We start from the raw sequence: 21,755 nt of genomic DNA on the forward strand, positions 1-21,755 counted from the left end.
AGGTCGACCGATTATGATTTTTCAACGCCGATACCGATTATTGGAGGACCAAAAAAAAGCTGATACCGATTTAATCAGCCGATTAAAATTATTTTTTTTATATATATTTGTAATAATGACAATTACAACAATACTGAATTAACACTTATTTTAACTTAATATAATACATTCAATTTGGTTTAAATAATGCAAAAACAAAAAGTGTTGGAGAAGAATGTAAAAGTGCAATATGTGTTATGTAAGAAAGCTAACGTTTCAGTTCCTTGCTCAGAACATGAGAACATATGAAAGCTGGTGGTTTCTTTTAACACGAGTCTACAATATTCCCAGGTAAGAAGTTTTAGGTTGTCGTTATTATAGGACTATTTCCCTCTATACCATTTGGATTTCATTAACGTTTGACTATTGGATGTTCTTATAGGCACTTTAGTATTGCCAGTGTAACAGTATAGCTTCCATCCCTCTCCTCGCTCCTCCCTGGGCTCGAACGACCACATCGAAGCAGCGTTACCCACGCAGAGCAAGGGAAACAACCACCCCAAGGCTCAGAGCGAGTGAAGTTATTAGCGTTATTAGCGCGCGCTAACTAGCTAGCCATTTCACTTCGGTTACACCAGCCTCATCTCGGGAGTTGATAGGTTTGAAGTCATAAACAGCGCAATGCTTGACGCACAACGAAGAGCTGCTGACAAAACGCACAAAAGTGCTGTTTGAATGAATGTTTACGCACCTGCTTCTGCCTACCACCGCTCAGTCAGATACATAGATACTTGTATGCTCAGTCAGATTATATGCAACGCAGGACACGCTAGATAATATCTAGTAATATCATCAACCATGTGTAGTTAACTAGTGATTATGATTGATTGTTTTTTTATAAGATAAGTTTAATGCTAGCTAGCAACTTACCTTGGCTTACTGCATTTGCGTAACAGGCAGTCAGTCTCCTTGTGGAGTGTGAGTTCTCTTTTCGACTCCGTCTGCATATTTGCAATCAAATGGCAGAATTTTCTCCATCTCCTTAGCTATAATACTCTGATTCCGCTGATTTCTGAACTCGGTCCTCCAGAACGTGGAGAGCAGCACTTATGCCGTTCTACTACGTGATATCTTAAAAAAAAAGAAGCATTAGAAAGGATTACCTACACATACTGACCAGTTCATATTATAGACAGAAGAATGCTACATGGCAGACCAATCCGAACTCATCTCATGTCCAGCCCACTCATTGTCTCAGCCAATCATGGCTAGCGGGAAGGTTGCTGTATTTTTCCGTGGCTAAACCAACTAGGCTCGTAATTTAACAATTGTATTTGTATTTACAGATGGCATACAAGTTTGTTATTTATGCACATGAAAGTTCACATGTTCCAGAAAGTATTTCTGCCATAAAATGTATTTTGATAAAAAAATATTTTTTAAGTTCAAATGGCATTCCTGTGAAGTAGTGATGCACGATATACGCCTAGTTTCCTGAAACAAGTCACAATTGTGTTTATGTTAATTAACGGTCAATTACCGTGACACCGGCAGATATTTGCTTGACAATCACCGGCTGACAAAATTTCATGGCCGCCACAGCCCTACCTGCATATTAAATGTTGGGTAATATGATGTGTAGTTAGGGGTGGGGGTGTGGTGACATGTGGAGTATGGTGTACTGTGTTAGTGCTGTTGTAAGGATGTAGCTATATGGTGTTGGATCTGTGAAATTGTCATGTTGTTCTTTTGGAATTGGTAGTGTGGAGACATTTTAGTGGGAGAGGTTTGGGGCGTGTGGTGTAGTCTATGGTGTATGGTGTACACAATGGGTTTCAAATTCAATTCCTGGAGGACCATTGTCTGGGTTTTTGCTCCTCCCTTGTACTTGATTGGTCAGTTAAGGTCAATTGATTAGTTAGGAACACCCCTCACCTGGTTATTTTGGTCTTTTATGGAAACAAAATGAAAGTCCCTCAAGGAATTGAGTCTGTCCCCCTTGGTGTACACTGGTTTGTCATGAGATATAGGGATGAGGTGATACACTGCCAGATTGAGACTCAATGCAATCTGTCAGACTCAGTACACTGTGACAGTAGTGAGATGTGATATAATAGGCCTCTGTCCATGTCCCCTTCAGTTACACAATTACTGTGATGTGTATTTGTGTTTTACTACTTGTTTGTTTGTGTGTGCGCCTTCCTTCCTGCACGTGTTTGTGTGTGAGTGTGTGCGTCTGCTTGCCTGCTTGTGTGTGTTTTCTAGTGTGTATTTTAACCTTGTCTGTTTGTGTGTGTGTGTGTAGGGGGCATGGTGGATAAGGACCTCCGGCACTACCTCAATCTGCGCTTCTCCAAGGGATCCGTGGACCACGACCACCAGCAGATCATCAGAGACAACCTCTACCTCCGCACCGTACCCTGTGAGTCAACACATACACACACAGTCAGACAGACAGGCACCCAGAGACACACACACTAAAAGACACACGCATAGACACACGCACGGTTGTCATAACCTACCTCCGCATCTGACCCCTGACCATAGCAGAACACTAGGGATGAATGTCATTATTTATCCTCTCCTTGACATTATACAAATAGACAGGTGGAGGCCAAATCCCTGTGGGCATATCCTGCATATCTCTTTTACCCGACCTGTGTTTGAGGTGAGGTGAGACTATTGAGATGCACAAACCTGTAGTTGAGTTGAATTGAGACTATTGAGATGCACCTGACCTGCATTTTAGGTGCGGTGATACTATTGAGACCCAGCAACTCTCCCAATTATTGAGGTGCAGGACATACAGACAGTATAGGCCATATTTGGTTTATTTTAATTGTTTTTTCCAAGGTGGTTGATGCTAGACGTACTAGATAACGGTTGTCTTTAAAAAAATATATTGAACAGGCTGTGTCTGAAATGTCACCATTTTCATAATTAGTGTGAAGATTTACCAGACTACTCTGGTAATACATAAGGAGCCATAAAAAATACTTACCTATGTGAGGACAGAACATCTAGCAAGAGTTGTAGAAGAAATGGTCCAAATGTTTAAGTTTCAGGGCAGCAAAGAGAGCCTTGAATGTTCTAGACATGCTATATGAATCCTGAATGAATACAGTCTACCTATACTGTTGCTTTGTGTTAACGGGGTCTCTCTCTCTCGTTCTATTTTTCTCGTTCTCTCATTTTTTTTCTCTCTCCTCTTATTTGGTGCATTTTCAGTGTTCTCTCTCTTTCTCTGTCTGACATTGCCCTGGTGGTCCATTACTGCACACGCTCAGTATCTCCTCTTTTTCTTTCTCTCTCTCTTGCTCCTTCACCCATCGGTCGCCAAGCTCTCTTTCCATGGCAACCAGCCTCGTCTCAGTCCTGCGTCGCCCTTCCCCCACCGCTGCACACAGGACGTGCACAGTATTAAAGACCCAATGCAGTCGTTTTTATACAAATATCAAATCATTTCTGGGTAAGAATTGAGTACCTTACTGTAATAGTTTTCCATTAAAATTGACGAAAATAGCTTTTTAGCAAATAACTATTTAGCAAGCAAACATTTTGCTAGGACTGTCTGGGAGTGGTCTTAGTGGGCAGGGGAAAACTAGCTGTTATTGGCAGAGAAGTTTGGAACTCTCTTTGTTATTGGTCTATTAACCAATTTACCTGCATAATGATGTCACCAGGCAAGCCGAAACTCCCGCCCACGCAAACCTGCTGATTAGAAGATCAGGAAAAACACTGATCACATGTTTTACAGTGTTAGTTTCATCAGCTGTTGTACAATATGATACAAAAGACAGATAAAACAATTTGGACTGCACTGGACCTTTAACACACATACATCAAAGACATACACACACACACTCACACACACACACACTGAGTGTAAAAAACATTAAGGACTGCTCTTTCCATGACATAGACTGACCAGGTGAATGCTGTGATCCCTTATTGATGTCACCTGTTAAATCCACTTCAATAAGTTTAGATGAAGGGGAGGAGACATGTTGAAGTATGATTTTTAAGCCTTGGACAATTGAGACATGGATTGTGAATGTGTGCCATTCAGAGGGTGAATGGGAAAGACCAAAAAAATGAAGTGCCTTTGAACGGGTTATGGTAGTAGGTGCCAGGCTCACCGGCTTGTGTCAAGAACTGCAATGCTGCTGGGTTATTCACACTCAACAGTTTCCCGTGTGTGTAAAGAATGGTCCACCAGGCAAAGGACATCCAGCCAACTTGACACAACTGTGGGAAGCATTGGTGTCAACATGGGCCAGCATCCTTCTCGACACCCAGATTCATTGAGGCTGTTCTGAGGGCAAAATGCGTTTCTAATGTTTGTTATATACAGTGGGGCAAAAAAGTATTTAGTCAGCCACCAATTGTGCAAGTTATCCCACTTAAAAAGATGAGAGGCCTGTAATTTTCATCATAGGTACACTTCAACTATGATGGAGAAAATGAGAAAAAGAATTCCAGAAAATCACATTGTAGGATTTTTTATGAATTTATTTGCAAATTATGGTGGAAAATAAGTATTTGGTCACCTACAAACAAGCAAGATTTCTGGCTCTCACAGACCTGTAACTTCTTCTTTAAGAGGCTCCTCTGTCCTCCACTCGTTACCTGTATTAATGGCACCTGTTTGAACTTGTTATCAGTATAAAAGACACCTGTCCACAACCTCAAACGGTCACACTCCAAACTCTACTATGGCCAAGACCAAAGAGCTGTCAAAGGACACCAGCAACAAAATTGTAGACCTGCACCAGGCTGGGAAGACTGCATCTGTAATAGGTAAGCAGCTTGGTTTGAAGAAATCAACTGTGGGAGCAATTATTAGGAAATGGAAGACATACAAGACCACTGATAATCTCCCTCGATCTGGGGCTCCACGCAAGATCTCACCCCGTGGGGTCAAAATGATCACAAGAACGGTGAGCAAAAATCCCAGAACCACACCGGGGGACCTAGTGAATGACCTGCAGAGAGCTGGGACCAAAGTAACAAAGCCTACCATCAGTAACACACTACGCCGCCAGGGACTCAAATCCTGCAGTGCCAGACGTGTCCCCCTGCTTAAGCCAGTACATGTCCAGGCCCGTCTGAAGTTTGCTAGAGAGCATTTGGATGATCCAGAAGAATATTGGGAGAATGTCATATGGTCTGATGAAACCAAAATATAATTTTTTGGTAAAAACTCAACTCGTCGTGTTTGGAGGACAAAGAATGCTGAGTTGCATCCAAAGAACACCATACCTACTGTGAAGCATGGGGGTGGAAACATCATGCTTTGGGGCTGTTTTTCTGCAAAGGGACCAGGACGACTGATCCGTGTAAAGGAAAGAATGAATGGGGCCATGTATCGTGAGATTTTGAGTGAAAACCTCCTTCCATCAGCAAGGGCATTGAAGATGAAACGTGGCTGTGTCTTTCAGCATGGCAATGATCCTGGAGTGGCCTAGCCAGTCTCCAGATCTCAACCCCATAGACAATCTTTGGAGGGAGATGAAAGTCTGTGTTGCCCAGCAACAGCCCCAAAACATCACTGCTCTAGAGGAGATCTGCATGGAGGAATGGGCCAAAATACCAGCAACAGTGTGTGACAACCTTGTGAAGACTTACAGAAAACATTTGACCTCTGTCATTGCCAACAAAGGGTATATAACAAAGTATTGAGATAAACTTTTATTATTGACCAAATACTTATTTTCCACCATAATTTGCAAATAAATTCATTAAAAATCCTACAATGTGATTTTCAGGACTTTTTTTTCTCATTTTGTCTGTCATAGTTGAAGTGTACCTATGATGAACATTACAGGCCTCTCATCTTTTTAAGTGGGAGAACTTGCACAATTGATGGCTGACTAAATACTTTTTTGCCCCACTGTATCCATATGCTCAGATGGATTTAAAATGCAACAATCTGACTCTGACTTATTTCCTCTGTGTGTGCGATATAGAGCGCTTAGGGACAGGTTCTGCCATGTCACCTATAAGAGCATGACCGCCTGACATGTGTGCGTGTGAGCCCTTTTAGCTTCTATGGATGTCTGTCCAGAGGCCTTTGTAGTTTTTGTTGTTGCCATGGGCAACGATGTCATTGCTTTGATTCTGTTTCCACCAGCACTCTGTTCTGTCAATATGTACACGCATGCACGATAAGGATGTGACAAATGTAAAAAATGATCTTAACGTTTACATGCATGGGACATCATGTCCCACTATCATCAATGTGATGGCTCGTTGCAGTGATGTATGACAGACAGCGTGTTCATAGAAAACCAACAATCTGTTATTAATGGGGTTGTCTGAGAGCTCGTGCTTTGTACTGGCAGAGGAATTTCTCCATCCTGGCCGTCACGGTTTATCCACATGGAATCTTGTAGTCTGGTTGTAGATACAATGCATTGGGAAAATATTCGGACCCCTTGACTTTTTGCCAATGCGCACCTTGCATTGATGGTGTGCATTGGCAAAGAAGCGAGGAGCCTACCACATAGCACTTCTTCCATATCATCCTACAGAGGTCTATGCAGGCCAGACGTATTGATTGCTATGCCGTATCGGAAGGAGCAGATTCCAAGGTCTCTAATGAACCTTGCCAAATAACTCTACAAATTGCACGAATGGTCTCTGCTTCAAAATAACCTTTTCCTCGATTGATTGTGGCTCTGTGCATTCCTCATCAGCAATAGCCATTTGGCGAAAATATAATTGATATTTTCTTCTGTTTCATTATATTCTTCCTGTAAAATATGTGTGTTGACTGTGGTAGGGCAGGCCCTGTGATGTCTGCTGAATGAACAAGTTGATTTCATTGGCAAGGCACAGTCATAGAATGGCATGGCACAGCCCTAGCCCTGGTACTAAAGCACAGATAAACAAAACTCATCACATGCTATTCTGTACTTTTGAAATCATTTGCCTTGTATCATGTTTTTTATGACTTTCCCAAACAAAATACGAATGGATTTATTTGCGATTTGTGTATATTAACACGAGAAAGGCAGAGTGCATCATAATGACGAAACAAAAGTAAGTGTTTTAATTATTGAAAGTCATGCCCCCCTCCGTCCTTGACTTTTCCTAAATACGTCTATGTAGCACTGTCATTGTTTGAATTTTAATATCACAAACTGAACAGATTTTTTGAATGGCTTTCCCCGGCCTGCTCTGCTCCGATAGTTGAATGTGCCATGCCCAGTTTATAATCACCTTGATAATTGCCTCAAATCTGAACCTAAACGCAGGAATTTCACACATATAACAACAGATGAAATAAACGAAGTATAGTAATATGTTGGAGAATGGGTGAGTTGGTGCGAACGATGCATAATTATGTCATTTCCAGTTGTGAATGAAGAACAGGGTATTCTTTTGTATTTATTTATTTACACGTTAACTTCTGTATTTTTTTTGTGGGTTTTGGTTTTTACATATAGCCTACTGGAACAAACTAATGAAAAATGTTGCCACTGTCAGACAGTGCCAGAGCTGCTACTACAGCATCTCAAATAGCAAATGCATAGACAACGGCTTCATCAGCGCTTCACACACCACTTTGCAATGAGTAGGAGGTAGTATGTATTTTGAAAATATATACTTAATTGTAGCCTAGCCAAAATCGGACCATATCCGTGGAGGCAATAATATATAATACCGGCAGGTCGCTCATCGAGGGGGTTGAGCTCCTGTATCCCCTTTCCCCCACCTGTGGCACAAACACTTGTGTCTGTGTAAGGCTATGTGCCTTTTGGCCTCCACTTTTATGTCGGACCACGTCTGTCTTTTTTGTCTTTTTTTCCTGAAAGGGTCCGACCTGAGCCAGCACCAAACAATATTTTTTTTCTTGCTTCAACCTTCCCTACAAGAACTTCCGTTTCACATGTGCCGCCATTGTCGCAATACAGTCACTATGGTTAGGTGCGTTTCACTGGCTATTTATAGGAAACTATGGGCGTTTTAAAAAGGGTGGGACAAGACGCTCGCTCACGTACGCCAAATTTCGAGTTGATTGTGATTTATAAAGGGAAACCGGCGTGGGACGTGCGTGTGCACTGTGTTATAAATCAGAATATTTTTGTGCTTAAGCACTTTCTATGTTTCGTCCGTACGTGAACCCACCACACTGTTTTATCAAATGAGGCCCCTAGTCTTGCCCTTCTTCACTCGGGTTGAGAGTGTCAGAGGGTCTTACCATTTTCAGCTGTGTAAGCCACCGCTCCACGCTGTCTGGTCTTGTAGTTTTTTTCACCATTTCAACGTGTGGGCCAGAGCCTCGCATTCTCTGGTCTAATGTAAATTTCATTAGTTAGTCCTTTTAACTTCTTAAGGCACTCTGGCCTTGGAAGGCGTTCTGTCATGTTGACACAAACTCTAAGCTCACTTGGGCGTGGCTACTGACTGGGAACAAGTTTGCATTAAATATTATTCTCATTTAGAAGCCTAAAATCACATTTTTATATTGTATTAACATCCAATCTGGGTAGGAACATCACAGCTAGAATGTGTTTCCTTCCTAAGTTACAGTTTTTACGTTATACTTCAACATACCGATTTGAATGACATCACAAAATGGACATACATTTTCCATATTCCATCTCTCATCATTCCCAACATTCGGATGTTGAAATATGTTGTCCCGGTGTTCATTGTTTGATGTTGAAGTTTTTGGTGACCACTCTTCTGTAACACCCATACATTCAATTCTCCCTACTAGAGACCAAGAAAGTGAACGTTCTCTCTAAAATGTGTGACCAGCTGTTAAGTCATAAAACCGGCCCAACCCCCCCGGTTGGGTCTGGCTATCTGTCAGCCATTGCCAGTTGATCTGGCACCTTTGATCCTCACCAAGGAGAGAGAGTCATGACACTTGTGATGCGTTGATGCTTCCTTTGTGGTGCATTGATGCTTCCTTTGTGGTGCATTGATGCTACCTTTAATGTGTTGCCACTATGTTTATGCTACTTTGCTTCTATGTTTGCTCTTATGTGCCGGTGTGCGGACGCGATGACACAGAAGAGATTGTTTAATATGCTTTCCCAACTGCAAAGCACTAAGCCTTACTCTGTCTTTTCTCTTTCTCTCTATTCCTTGTCTCTTCTCTTTCTATCCCTTTCTACTTTCGCTCTCATCCCTCGACATCTCTGTTTGTTCCCTCTAGCTTTTTCTTAGTCTCTCTACTCCCTCTCTCTTATTAATCATTCTTTCTTTCCCTTTGTTCTCTCCATTCTGTTCCTCTCCCGTCATTTCCTTCAAGCAGTCTTCTCTCATTCTACTCTGTCACGGCTGGGAACAAGACCCACTCTCGCTTTCTCTCCTTATCTCTCTCCCTTTATCTCTTTCTTCCTCATTCTATCTCTCCCTCCATGCCCCCTAAGCCTCTTCTCCAGAGCTGTAAGGATCTAATGCCAGCAGAGACGACAAAGTGACAAGTGTGCATCCCAAATGGCACCCTATTTCCTATGTTGTGCTCTTACTTTTGACCAGGGTCTGTAGTGCACTATATCTGAAATAGGGTCCAATTTGGGGCACTCCCCAGGTTGAAGTAACAGTTATTGGCTGTATAGTTTACTTTAAAATGGTATAATTTTATTTCAGATTTTTATGATTAACCATGTGACAATGATAAAAAATAAATGTTATTATGGAAATTAAACTGTTCTACGAAAATGTGCATATGAAAATCATAACTGGCGCGCAGAACGGTAGCAATGGTAGGATAAATTGTAAACTTGCCCAAACTTGAAACTGACATGCGGCCTATAAAGTCTTCATAAAATTATTCCATGGTCGGATTTTGCCTGTAGGCTACTTTAAAGCAAGTTAAGACAAGATGAAATTTCATACAGGAAGTGCCCCAGATTTTGAATGCGCTGTGTTCCAATGTCTCCTTATATGGCTGTGTATGGGTCACGAATGAGCTTAGACTTTCTGTCGTTTCCCCAAGGTGTCGACAGCATTGTGACGTATTTGTAGGCAAATCATTGGAAGATTGACCTTAAGAGACTACATCTACCAGGGACCCGCTTGGTGTCCTCTGTTGCAATTATTGCGTAATCTCCAGCAGCGTGTATTTTTCGTTTGCTTCGAGGAGAAACACAGCTGCCTAAATTGATTTATCATCGAATAGATATGTGAAAAACACCTTGAGGATTGATTCTAAACAACGTTTGCCATGTTTCTGTCAATATTATGGAGTTAATTTGGTAAAAAGTTTGGCGTTGTAGAGACTGCATTTTCTGATTTTTTTCTTAGCCAAACGTGATGAACAAAACGGAGCGATTTCTCCTACACAAATAATCTTTTTGCAAAAAATGAACATTTGCTAACTAACTGAGTCTCCTCATTGAAAACATCCGCAGTTCTTCAAAGGTAAATCATTTTATTTGAATGCTTTTCTTGTTTTTGTGAAAATGTTGCCTGCCGAATGCTAGGCTTAATGCTATGCTAGCTATCAATACTCTTACACAAATTCTCGTGTAGCTATGGTTGAAAAGCATATTTCGAAAATCTGAGATGACAGTGTTGTTAACAAAAGGCTAAGCTTGTGAGCCAATATATTTATTTCATTTAATTTGCGATTTTCGTGAATAGTTAACGAGCTTGAGGCTATAATTACGCTCCCGGATACGGGATTGCTCGACGCTAGAGGTTAAGAGCGGCATTGATGCACAGCAGTAAGGTATGCCCAGCACTTCTGACTCATTTAACATCTGCCCATTCCTCCTCCTGCGCCAGTATATCCGCACACAAAATCATGTTTGGTGCATTATGTACCATAGTGACCCTTTTAGGTCCTGGGATGATGTATGCGTCTGCAACTTCTCCAAGTCTCTGTGCAATGTTGACTGTGGTGTGATTCTTCTGCATTTGTTTTGTCTCCAGCACAAGCCACCGCAGTCCCCTCGGGATTGAAATGTGCAGTGACAGTCATGTAAGACTCACCCTTCGTGAGGTCCATGTCGGTTGTCAAACTTACTGCCTGGATTTGTTTGATACATTCTAAAACCTTCTTTTTTTGTTAGCATATTTTGTGGTCAGCGCATACATAAGTCTCTCTCTTGGGAACAGTATAACCACGCTCCAAGATTTTCATAATCTTCTTAAATCCCACACCCTCCTGTCCAGGGCAATGAAGTCCACAATATCATTGGTTTATCTCTTTTTCTTTTTTTCTGAGATGTGGGGCTTCAGATCCAAGGTGGTTTGGGTTAAACCCCCTAATCCCATAACACCCCCACCACTTACTCGTCCACCCTCTTTTAGACCTAGGGTCCATCAAAGCAATTTTGTTATTACTTTGTAATAGGCCTATTACATTTATTATTCACCTGTCCATTGTTTTAGCATGCAACTACAAAAACAAAGTAGCCAAGGCTAATTTATTGTTTTCAAGTGGTATGTCATATTTATTGTTGAACTATGGTAAGAAAACTGTTGTTTGCACAGATGCATTACACTTCGAAATTTGACGTTTGGAGAAACATGGATAAACATCTAATTCTACAGTAAGACTGTAAGAGCTTGTTGTATCATGAGCCTATAGCTGTCAGTGTGTGTCAGCCAGTGCTGCAGCCTCAGCATCATGGGCAATTCCTCAATGTCACTCAGGCATTAGGTACACTCTCTACACTCTCTTCTACCGGCATCAGGTAGTCCAGACACATACAGCACAGCTTTCCAGGGAAGGCGATCAACCTAGGCACTGCACAGAATCGTGTATCCAAAGTACTCATTCAATTATTAAGATGAGTGAAATTGCACAGTGGCTTGCTCAGGCTGATCCCTTTGAATGTCTTTTGATTAACACTTGGACGCAATGAGCCCTTCCAACCATTTATACATAAGAGTATATTGTTCTTCTAAACAATTAACCTTGTACCCGGGTTGACTAAATGTAATGTGATTACATCGCTCTCTCTTTCTCTCACTCATGCAAGCACGGTCGCTCTCGCACACACACACACTTGCACACACTTACTTTACACACACCTTGTTACGATGTAACTAAAGCCATATGGAAATTGTGTTCGAACAATATTCTCAAGTATCCAGAAGTTATTGGAATAAAACAATTATTGATTATTTGCTTTGGGTAAATGAAATAGTTTCCTTGCACACACCATGGCCGTGCACCAGGCTGACCGTGTTTACAGATGCCTGCCAGATATCACAACACCTGGATAGCTCATATCAGATAATGACATTTACAGTACCGTTTCCAATGAATTAAACATTGCACACAGTTCTGTCGTACTGAAGCCCCTGGAACAATACGTGTGATTTCTCTAGCCAAGAGATGGGCAAACTCCTTGTGGGACTGTTTCCCCCAGCCCGAGCTAATACACCTGAGTAAACTAATTGTATTCTAATCTAAACTGAAGACAATGATTAGGCGATTATTGGAGTCAGTGACAAATTAGTGTCAAAGAAACAATTGTATTCTTATTATATGTATTATTATATTTCTAATGGTTGGATTATATATGTTAACTTGTTTCTACCTGGATGTTTTAAACCAACACCTCATCATCATGGATTGGTTAGTTGCCCTGGTGAAATGCTACAGACCATACTGCAGATGTGGGAGATGTGACAGAAATGTTATTTTTCTGGCATGTTGTCATGGTGGAGAGAGAGAGAGAGAGAGAGAGGAGTTTAAGAAAGACAAGGATGGAATGAGTAATAGGAGGAGAGGAAAATAAGGGAAAGAGAATGGGGAAGGTAGAGATGGATTGAAATAGACTGACAGAGAGACAGGTTGAAAGAGAGGGGGAGGGATAAGAAAGAGGGAATGGAAAGGGAGGGGGACAAGGAGAGACAAAGAGCGAGGGAGAAGGGAAATTAGAGTGAGATGAGGATGAATTGAAAGAGGGAGAGAGAGAATGAGGGATGGAGAGAAAAGGGGGAAGTGAGCATGCTCTTATTGACAATCTCTCAGCTCCTTGTCTCTTATCTCAATGGTGTTCTGGTTGATCGGTGGTGAAAAGGATCCTGTGTAAACAAATAGGGACAGAGTGCAGAAAGCGAGTGTGTGTGTGCACATGTATGTTTGTGTGCACGTTGGCTGTAGCAATAGAGATCTAAACCAGGAAATGTATTACCCATCACACTTCCCTTTTCAGGGAAGTTATTAACCAATATACACAGGCAGTTAGGAAAGCAAAGGCTAGCTTTTTCAAACAGAAATATGCATCCTGTAGCACAAACTCAAAAAACATTGAAGTCCATGGAGAATAAGAGCACCACCTACCAGCTGCTCACTGCACTGAGGCTAGGAAACACTGTCACCACGATAAATCCACGATAATTGAGAATTACAATAAGGATTTTTCTACGGCTGGCCATACTTTCCACCTGGCTACCCCTACCCCGGTCAACAGCCCCCCACAACAACTCGTCCAATTCTTCTTCATCCAAATCCAGATAGCTGATGTTCTGAAAGAATTGCAAAATCTGGACCCCTACAAATCAGCCGGGCTAGACAATCTGGACTCTCTCTTTCTAAAATGATCGGCCAAAATTGTTGCAACCCTATTAATTGCCTGTTCAACCTCTCTTTCGTATCGTGTGAGATCCCCAAAGATTGGAAAGCTTCCGCGGTCATCCCCCCTCTTCAAAGGGGCAGACACTCTAGACCCAAACTCACTACAGACCTATATCTATCCTACCCTGCCTTTCTAAGGTCTTCGAGAGCCAAGTTAAAAAACAGGTCACCGACCATTTCGAATCCCACCATACCTTCTCCGCTATGCAAGGTCCTAAACGGTCCTAAACGATATCATAACCACCATCGATAAGAGACAATGCTGTGCAGCTGTATTCTTCGACCTGGCCAAGGCTTTCGATTCTGTCAATCACCACATTCTTACCGGCAGACTCAACAGCCTTGATAGAGGCAGATAGAGTTCAGCGAGTCAAATCGGAGGGCCTGTTGTCCGGACCTCTGGCAATCTCTATGGGGGTGCCACAGGGTTCAATTCTCGGGCCAACTCTCTTCTCTGTATACATCAATGATGTCACTCTTGCTGCTGGTGATTCTCTGATCCACCTCTACGCAGACGACACCATTCTGTATACTTCTGGCCCTTCTTTGGACACTGTGTTAACTAACCTCCAGACGAGCTTCAATGCCGTACAACTCTCCTTCCGTGGCCTCCAACTGCTTTTAAATGCAAGTAAAACTAAATGCATGCTCTTCAACCGATCGCTGCCCGCACCTGCCCGCCCTTCCGGCATCACTAATCTGGACGGTTCTGACTTAGAATATGTGGACAACTACAAATACCTAGGTGTCTGGTTAGACTGTAAACTCTCCTTCCAGACTCACATTAAGCATCTCCAATCCAAAATGAAATCTAGAATCGGCTTCCGATTTCGCAACAAAGCATCCTTCACTCATACACTCATCCTTCAAACATACCCTCGTAAAACGGACTATCCTACCGATCCTTAACTTCGGCGATATCATTTACAAAATAGCTTCCAAAACTACTCAGCAAATTGGATGTAGTCTATCACAATGGCATTTTTAATGAATTTATTTGCAAATTATGGTGGAAAATAAGTATTTGGTCAACTACAAACAAGCAAGATTTCGGTCTCTCACAGACCTGTAACTTCTTCGAGGCTACTCTGTCCTCCACTCGTTACCTGTAGTAATGGCACCTGTTTGAACTTGTTATCAGTATAAAAGACACCTGTCCACAACCTCAAACAGTCACACTCAAAACTCCACTATGGCAAAGACCAAAGAGCTGTCAAAGGACACCAGAAACAAAATTGTAGACCTGCACCAGGCTGGGAAGACTGAATCTGCAATAGGTAAGCAGCTTAGTTTGAAGAAATCAACTGTGGGAGCAATTATTAGGAAATGGAAGACATACAAGACCACTGATAATCTCCCTCGATCTGGGGCTCCACGCAAGATCTCACCCCGTGGGGTCAAAATGATCACAAGAACGGTGAGCAAAAATCCCAGAACCACACGGGGGGACCTAGTGAATGACCTGCAGAGAGCTGAGACCAAAGTAACAAAGCCTACCATCAGTAACACACTACGCCGCCAGGGACTCAAATCCTGCAGTGCCAGACGTGTCCCCCTGCTTAAGCCAGTACATTTTCAGGCCCATCTGAAGTTTGCTAGAGAGCATTTGGATGATCCAGAAGAAGATTGGGAGAATGTCATATGGTCAGATGAAACCAAAATAGAACTTTTTGGTAAAAACTCAACTCGTCGTGTTTGGAGGACAAAGAATGCTGAGTTGCATCCAAAGAACACCATACCTACTGTGAAGCATGGGGGTGGAAACATCATGCTTTGGGGCTGTTTTTCTGCAAAGGGACCAGGACGACTGATCCATGTAAAGGAAAGAATGAATGGGGCCATGTATCGTGAGATTTTGAGTGAAAACCTCCTTCCATCAGCAAGGGCATTGAAGATGAAACGTGGCTGGGTCTTTCAGCATGACAATGATCCCATTCACACCGCACGGGCAACGAAAGAGTGGCTTCGTAAGAAGCATTTCAAGGTCCTGGAGTGGCCTAGCCAGTTTTCAGATCTCAACCCCATAGAAAATCTTTGGAGGGAGTTGAAATTCCGTGTTGCCCAGCAACAGCCCCAAATTGCAGTGCAGTGAATTTAAAATGGATTAAATGTAGATGTTTTTGTCACTGGCCTATACACAAAACCCCATACTGTCAAAGTGGAATTATGTTGTTTTTTTAAAGCTGAAATGTCTTGAGTCATTAAGTATTCAACCCCTTTATGGCAAGCCTAAATAAGTTCCGGAGAACAAATTTGCTTTAGTCACATAATAAGTTGCATGGATTATAATACTATTTAACATGATTTTTGAATGTCTACGGACAATTTCTTTCGACCTTATGGCTTGGTTTTTGCTCTGACATACACTATGCATGCACTATCAACTGTGAGACCTTATGAAGACAGATGTATGCCTTTTCAAATCATCCCCAATCAATTTAATTTACCACAGGTGGACTCCAATCAAGTTCTAGAAACATCTTAAGGATGATCAATGTAAACAAGATGCACCTGAGCCGAGTCCCATACCAATGGATCGGAATAGTTATGTAAATAAGGTATTTTTTATAACAACAAAAAATAAATATATATTTAACATTTCTAAAACCCCGTTTTCGCTTTGTAATTATGGGGCATTGTGTGTAGATTGATAAACAAATATGTATTGAATCCATTTTTAGAATAAGCCTTAACTTAAAACCTCTTGAAACTAGGGGGCACAATTTTTATTTTGGGAAAAATAACGTACCCAAAGTAAACCGCCTATTTCTCAGGACCAGATAATAGAATATGCATATAATTGACAGCTTAGGATAGAAAACACTCTTTCCAAAACTGTCAAAATATTACTTGTGAGTATAACATAACTGATTTTGTAGGCGAAAGCCCAAGAAAAATCCAATTAGGAAGTGACTCATGTTTTGAAACCGTTGTGTTCCCTATTGGTCACTGAAAGGGATATCAACCATATTCCTTTTTCTACGTATTCCCTAAGGTGTCTACAGCATTGTGACGTAGTTTCACGCCTTTATGTTGAAGAATGAGCGTAAACGACTACATTGCGTAAGTGGCCAGCTGAGGGCTCTCAGAGTGATTCTTGCGTAAAAGACAGAGGTAGTCATTTTTCCTCTCGCTCCTACTGAAAAGCCAATTGTACCGGTTGATATATTATCATCGAATAGATATTTGAAAAACACCTTGAGGATTGATTATAAAAAACGTTTGCCATGTTTCTGTCGATTTATTATGGATATAATTCGATTTTTTTTCTGCCGCTGTCCTGACCGCTATTTCCGGTAGGTTTCTGAACATAACGTGACAAGCTAACGGAGGAATTTTTGGTATAAAAATAATCTTTATGCAACAAAAGGAACATTTGCTGTCTAACTGGGAGTCTCCTCAGTGAAAACATCTGAAGATCATCAAAGGTAAAGGTTAATTTGATTGCTTTTCTGATTTTCGTGACCAAGCTTCCTGCTGCTAGCTGGACATAATGCTATGCTAGGCTATCGATAAACTTACACAAATGCTTGTCTTGCTTTGGCTGTCAAGCATAATTTCAAAATCTTAGATGACAGGGTGATTAACAAAAGGCTAAGCTGTGTTTCACTATATTTCACTTGTGATTTCATGAATATGAATATTTTCTAGTAATATTTTTTGACCGATGCGCTATGCTAATTAGTGTAGCTGATGACAATTCTCCCGGATCCGGGATGTGTAGTTCCAAGAGGGGGTATTGTGTGTAGATTGATAAACAAATATATATTGAATCCATTTTAGAATAAGGCTGTAACTTAACAAAATGTTGAAAAAGGGAAGGGGTCTGAATACTCTCCAAATGCACTGTATATATAATTATCAAATCAAATCTAATTGTATTTGTCACTACTACATTGACATACATGGTTAGCAGATGTTAATGCGAGTGTAGCGAAATGCTTGTGCTTCTAGTTCCGACAATGCAGTAATAACCAACAAGTAATTTAACTAACAATTCCAAAACTACTGTCTTATACACACAAGTGTAGGGGGATAAAGAATATGTACATAAAGATATATGAATTAGTGATGGTACAGAGCGGCATAGGCAAGATACAGTAGATGGTATCGAGTACAGTATATACATATGAGTATGTAAACAAAGTGGCATAGTTAAAATGGCTAGTGATACATGTATTACATAAAGATGCAGTAGATGATATAGAGTACAGTATATACATATACATATGAGATGAATAATGTAGGGTATGTAAACATTATATTAGGTAGCATTGCTTAAAGTGGCTAGTGATATATTTTACATCATTTCACATCAATTCCCATTATTGTGGACACCCCTTCAAATGAGTGGATTTGTGGACACATTACATTTACATTTAAGTCATTTAGCAGACGCTCTTATCCATTACTGACAGGTGTTTAAAATCAAGCACAACGCCATGCAATCTCCATAAAAAAAACATTGGCAGTAGAATGGCATTACTGAAGAGTTCAGTGACTTTCAACGTGGCACCGTCATACGATGACTTTCCAACAAGTCCGTCGTCAAATTCCTGCCCTGCTCGAGCTGCCACGGTCAACTGTAAGTGCTGTTATTGTGAAGTGGAAACGTCTAGGAGTAACAACAGCTCAGCCGCGGAGTGGTAGGCCACACAAGCTCACAGAATGGGACCGCCGAGTGCTGAAACATGTAACATGTAACACTCACTACCAAGTTCCAAACTGCCTCTGGAAGCAACATCAGCACAAGAACTGTTCATCTGGAGCTTCATGAAATAGGTTTCCATGGCCGAGCAGCCGCACACAAGCCTAAGATCACCATGTGCAATGCCAAGCGTTGGCTGGAGTAGTGGAAACACTGTTTCTGTTGTGATGAATCAAGCTTCAACATCTTTCAGTCCAACGGATTAATCTGTGTTTGGCAGATGCCAGGAGAATGCTACCTACCCGAGTGCCAACTGTAAAGTTTGGAGGAGGAGGAATAATGGTCTGGGACTGTTTTTCATGTTTTGGGCTACGCCCCTTAGTTATCTTCTGGCTAAAGCGTACAATGACATGCTAGATGTTTCTGTGCTTCCAACTTTGTGACAACCGTTTGGGGACGGCCCTTTTCTGTTTTAGCATGACAATGCCCCCATGCACAAAGCGAGCCTTGTGATAGGCTACCCAAAATGTTTTACCCAAGGTAAACAATTTAAAGGCAATGCTACCAAAAACAAATTGAGTGTATGTAAGCTTCTGACCCACTGGGAATGTGATGAAAGACATAAGAGCTGAAATAAATAAATCTCTCTACTATTATTCTGACATTTCACATTCTTAAAATAAAGTGGTGATCCTAACTGACCTAAAACATAACATTTTTTGCTTGGGTTAAATGTCAGGAATTGTGGAAAAACTGAGTTTAAATGTATTTGGCGTATGTGTATGTAAACCTCTGACTTCAACTGTATGTGTGTATGTGGAATTGTTGTTCTAATATTGTATGAATTCATTTTTTACTCTGAGGTGATTTGTGGATACGGGCCCTGGTGTGTTTGTGTTTGTCAGTGGAGGATCCTCAGAGGAGGAAGGGGAGGACCATCCTCTTCAGTGATTTTCATAAATATACAAATTGTAAAACATTTAAAAAATGTATCCTTTCTAGATAAAACTATACTAAATATATTCACAAGACACCAAATAATTTATTAAAACACATTGTTTTGCAACAAAGGTCTACAGTAGCCCCAAGAGCACTCTGTAGGGTAGCACCATGGTGTAGCCGGAGGACAGTTAGCTTCCGTCCTCCTCTGGTTACATTGACTTCCATATAAAACCTAGGAGGCTCATGGTTCTCAACCCCTTCCATAGACTTACACAGTAATTATGACAACTTCCAGAGGACGTCCTCCAACCTATCAGAACTCTTGCAACATCAAAGGATCAGAGAATTAATCTAATACTGGAAGCATAAGCTACAGCTAGCTAGCACTGCAGTGCATAAAATGTGGTGAGTAGTTGACTAAAAGAGAGAGAAAGACAATAGTTGATTCGTTTTGAACAAATTAATTTCTTCAAAAATGAAGGAGAATAGATAGCGATTTCACTTTTTAGTTTCACTGCTAGCAAATGCAGCTAGCTAGTTTAGCCTGCTCAAACTGAGGGATGCTATGTTAGCTAGCTGGCTATGACTATCCAACACAACACTGGAACTCTTCCAAGTCAAGGTAAGCTTTTGGTTTTACTACTTTATTGCTAGCAGGGTCCGCAGGTGTGAGTGCTAAACTGCTTACCGACTGTAACTTTACTGCATGATTGTAGCAGGTTTACTAGCGTGTTTGTGCTATTAACTATGTTGACTGTGATGTTACTTTAGTTAATATGGTGACAACGATGTAGGCTGTGTGTAGCAGTTATGATATGGTTTGGCTTGGTGTGTTGTGCATTGAAGTCCACAATCTAAGGGAAAGGTAAGAGAAGGGTAGCGCATAGATGTGAGAAGGAATACAACGTGGCTGCTATGAAAGTGAACCGCCTGTACTTGCTTTCATGGGTTGATTTAGTCCTCCGATTCTGTTGAAAAACATTTCTTAAATGTAAGCAAACGGAACGAAACGGGGATAAACATATCTGATTTATATCACATTCTTCCAATATAAACTCTAATTTGCAACTGTTGGACTAATGATTACACACTAGATCAGCTAGATACAGGCAAGAGTGTGCAAGGCAGTATGGAATGTGTCACTGTCTGTCACCTCAACATTTTCTCTCAACCTGTGTGCACCTACACTGTACACTTTCATTCATAGGCTAGGTTGTAGCAACCTCATGATGGGTATAGGGAAAATGTAAGTATAATAAACCTGTCGATGTTACATGTAACTATTCCCCAGGTCGTTGCAGTAAATGAGAATGTGTTCTCAGTCAACTTACCTGGTAAAATAAAACAAAATGTAATAATGAACTGGGTGAATGGAATATGAATGACATTTAAACTCAGTACAAATCCAACATGCTGTAATAGAAATAAAGCCGACCGCCACTGGTGTATTTGTGTGTGTGAGTATTTTACATAGGCATTCCTCTTGTCCAGATGGGATAGGGCAGTGTGCAGTGTGATGGCATTGTCTGTGGACCTGTTGGGGAGTTATGCAAACTGAAGTGGGTCTAGGGTGGCCGGTAAGGTGGATGTGATATGACCCTTGACTAGCCTCTCAATGCAATTCATGATGACAGTAATCATTTAGTTCAGTTATCTTTACCTTCTTGGGTACAGGAACAATGGTGGCCGTCTTGAAGCATGTGGGGACAGGAGACTGGTATAGGGAGCAATTGAATATGTCTGTAAACACACCAGCAAACTGGCCTGCACATGTTCTGAGGACGAGGCCAGGGATGCCGTCTGAGCCAGCAGCCTTGCGAGGGTTAACACGTTTAAATGTCTTTCTCACATTGTCCCCGGAGAAGGAGATGGGGAGGCACAGTCCTTGATAGTTGTTGGCACTGTATTATCCTCAAAGCGGGCAAAGAAGGTGTTTAGGTTATCTGGAAGCAGGACGTCGGTGTCCGTGACATGGCTGGTTTTCTTTTTGTAGTCCGTGATTGCCTGTAGAACCTGCCACATGTCTTGTGTCTGAGCCACTGAATTGCAACTTCACTTTGTCCCTATGCCAACATTTTGCTTGTTTGTTTGCCTTGCGGAGGGAATAACTAAACTTTTTGTATTCAGCCATATCCACGATTTCTGTTTAGGGTAGGTTTTAAGTCACAGTGAGTCACAGTGAGTACAACATCTCCATATACTTCCGTATAAACTCACTCACAGAATCAGCGTATAAATGTTTTGCTATATTAAGAAGTTGACCTTTTATGTAATAGGCTATTGGGTTTAACAGATGCCTATACCTTTGTCTTGTTTAGGGTACTAGGTGGTAACTAGATCATGCTTAGGCGAAAAACTATAAAGGGAAATAAGTGGCTACATTTGACACTTTTAGAGCTATTACATGAAATAGCTCTAAAATAGCTCTTTTTTAGAAAAGGGCGTTTATTTTAAGTACCGGGGTACTCAACTCAATTGAACAGTAATCCAATCAGTCATCGGTAAAAGCGCGAAACTGAAAATAATGTCCAATGGTGATTTTAGCATGTAAATCTTTGTGGGGAAAACAAAGATTTTCTTAATTGCACTATAACGGTGACAAATGGTGTCCACAAACTGTTAGATCCT

General features: G+C 41.3%; 1 protein-coding gene across 8 annotated transcripts in view; it reads left to right on the top strand.

Annotated features, from left to right (window-relative positions):
- The window catches only part of LOC118400937 (membrane-associated guanylate kinase, WW and PDZ domain-containing protein 2-like), a 230,215-nt gene that overhangs the window by 22,735 nt on the left and 185,725 nt on the right, over positions 1–21,755 (top strand). For all 8 annotated transcript variants that reach the window (XM_052474705.1, XM_052474703.1, XM_052474704.1 and 5 more), the window contains exon 2: positions 2,285–2,401. In XM_052474705.1, coding sequence (XP_052330665.1) covers positions 2,285–2,401 — 117 coding nt within the window. The remainder of the gene's footprint in view (positions 1–2,284; positions 2,402–21,755) is intronic.

This window comes from Oncorhynchus keta, chromosome 22, assembly GCF_023373465.1.
Source record: "Oncorhynchus keta strain PuntledgeMale-10-30-2019 chromosome 22, Oket_V2, whole genome shotgun sequence".
Classification (NCBI taxonomy): domain Eukaryota; kingdom Metazoa; phylum Chordata; class Actinopteri; order Salmoniformes; family Salmonidae; genus Oncorhynchus; species Oncorhynchus keta.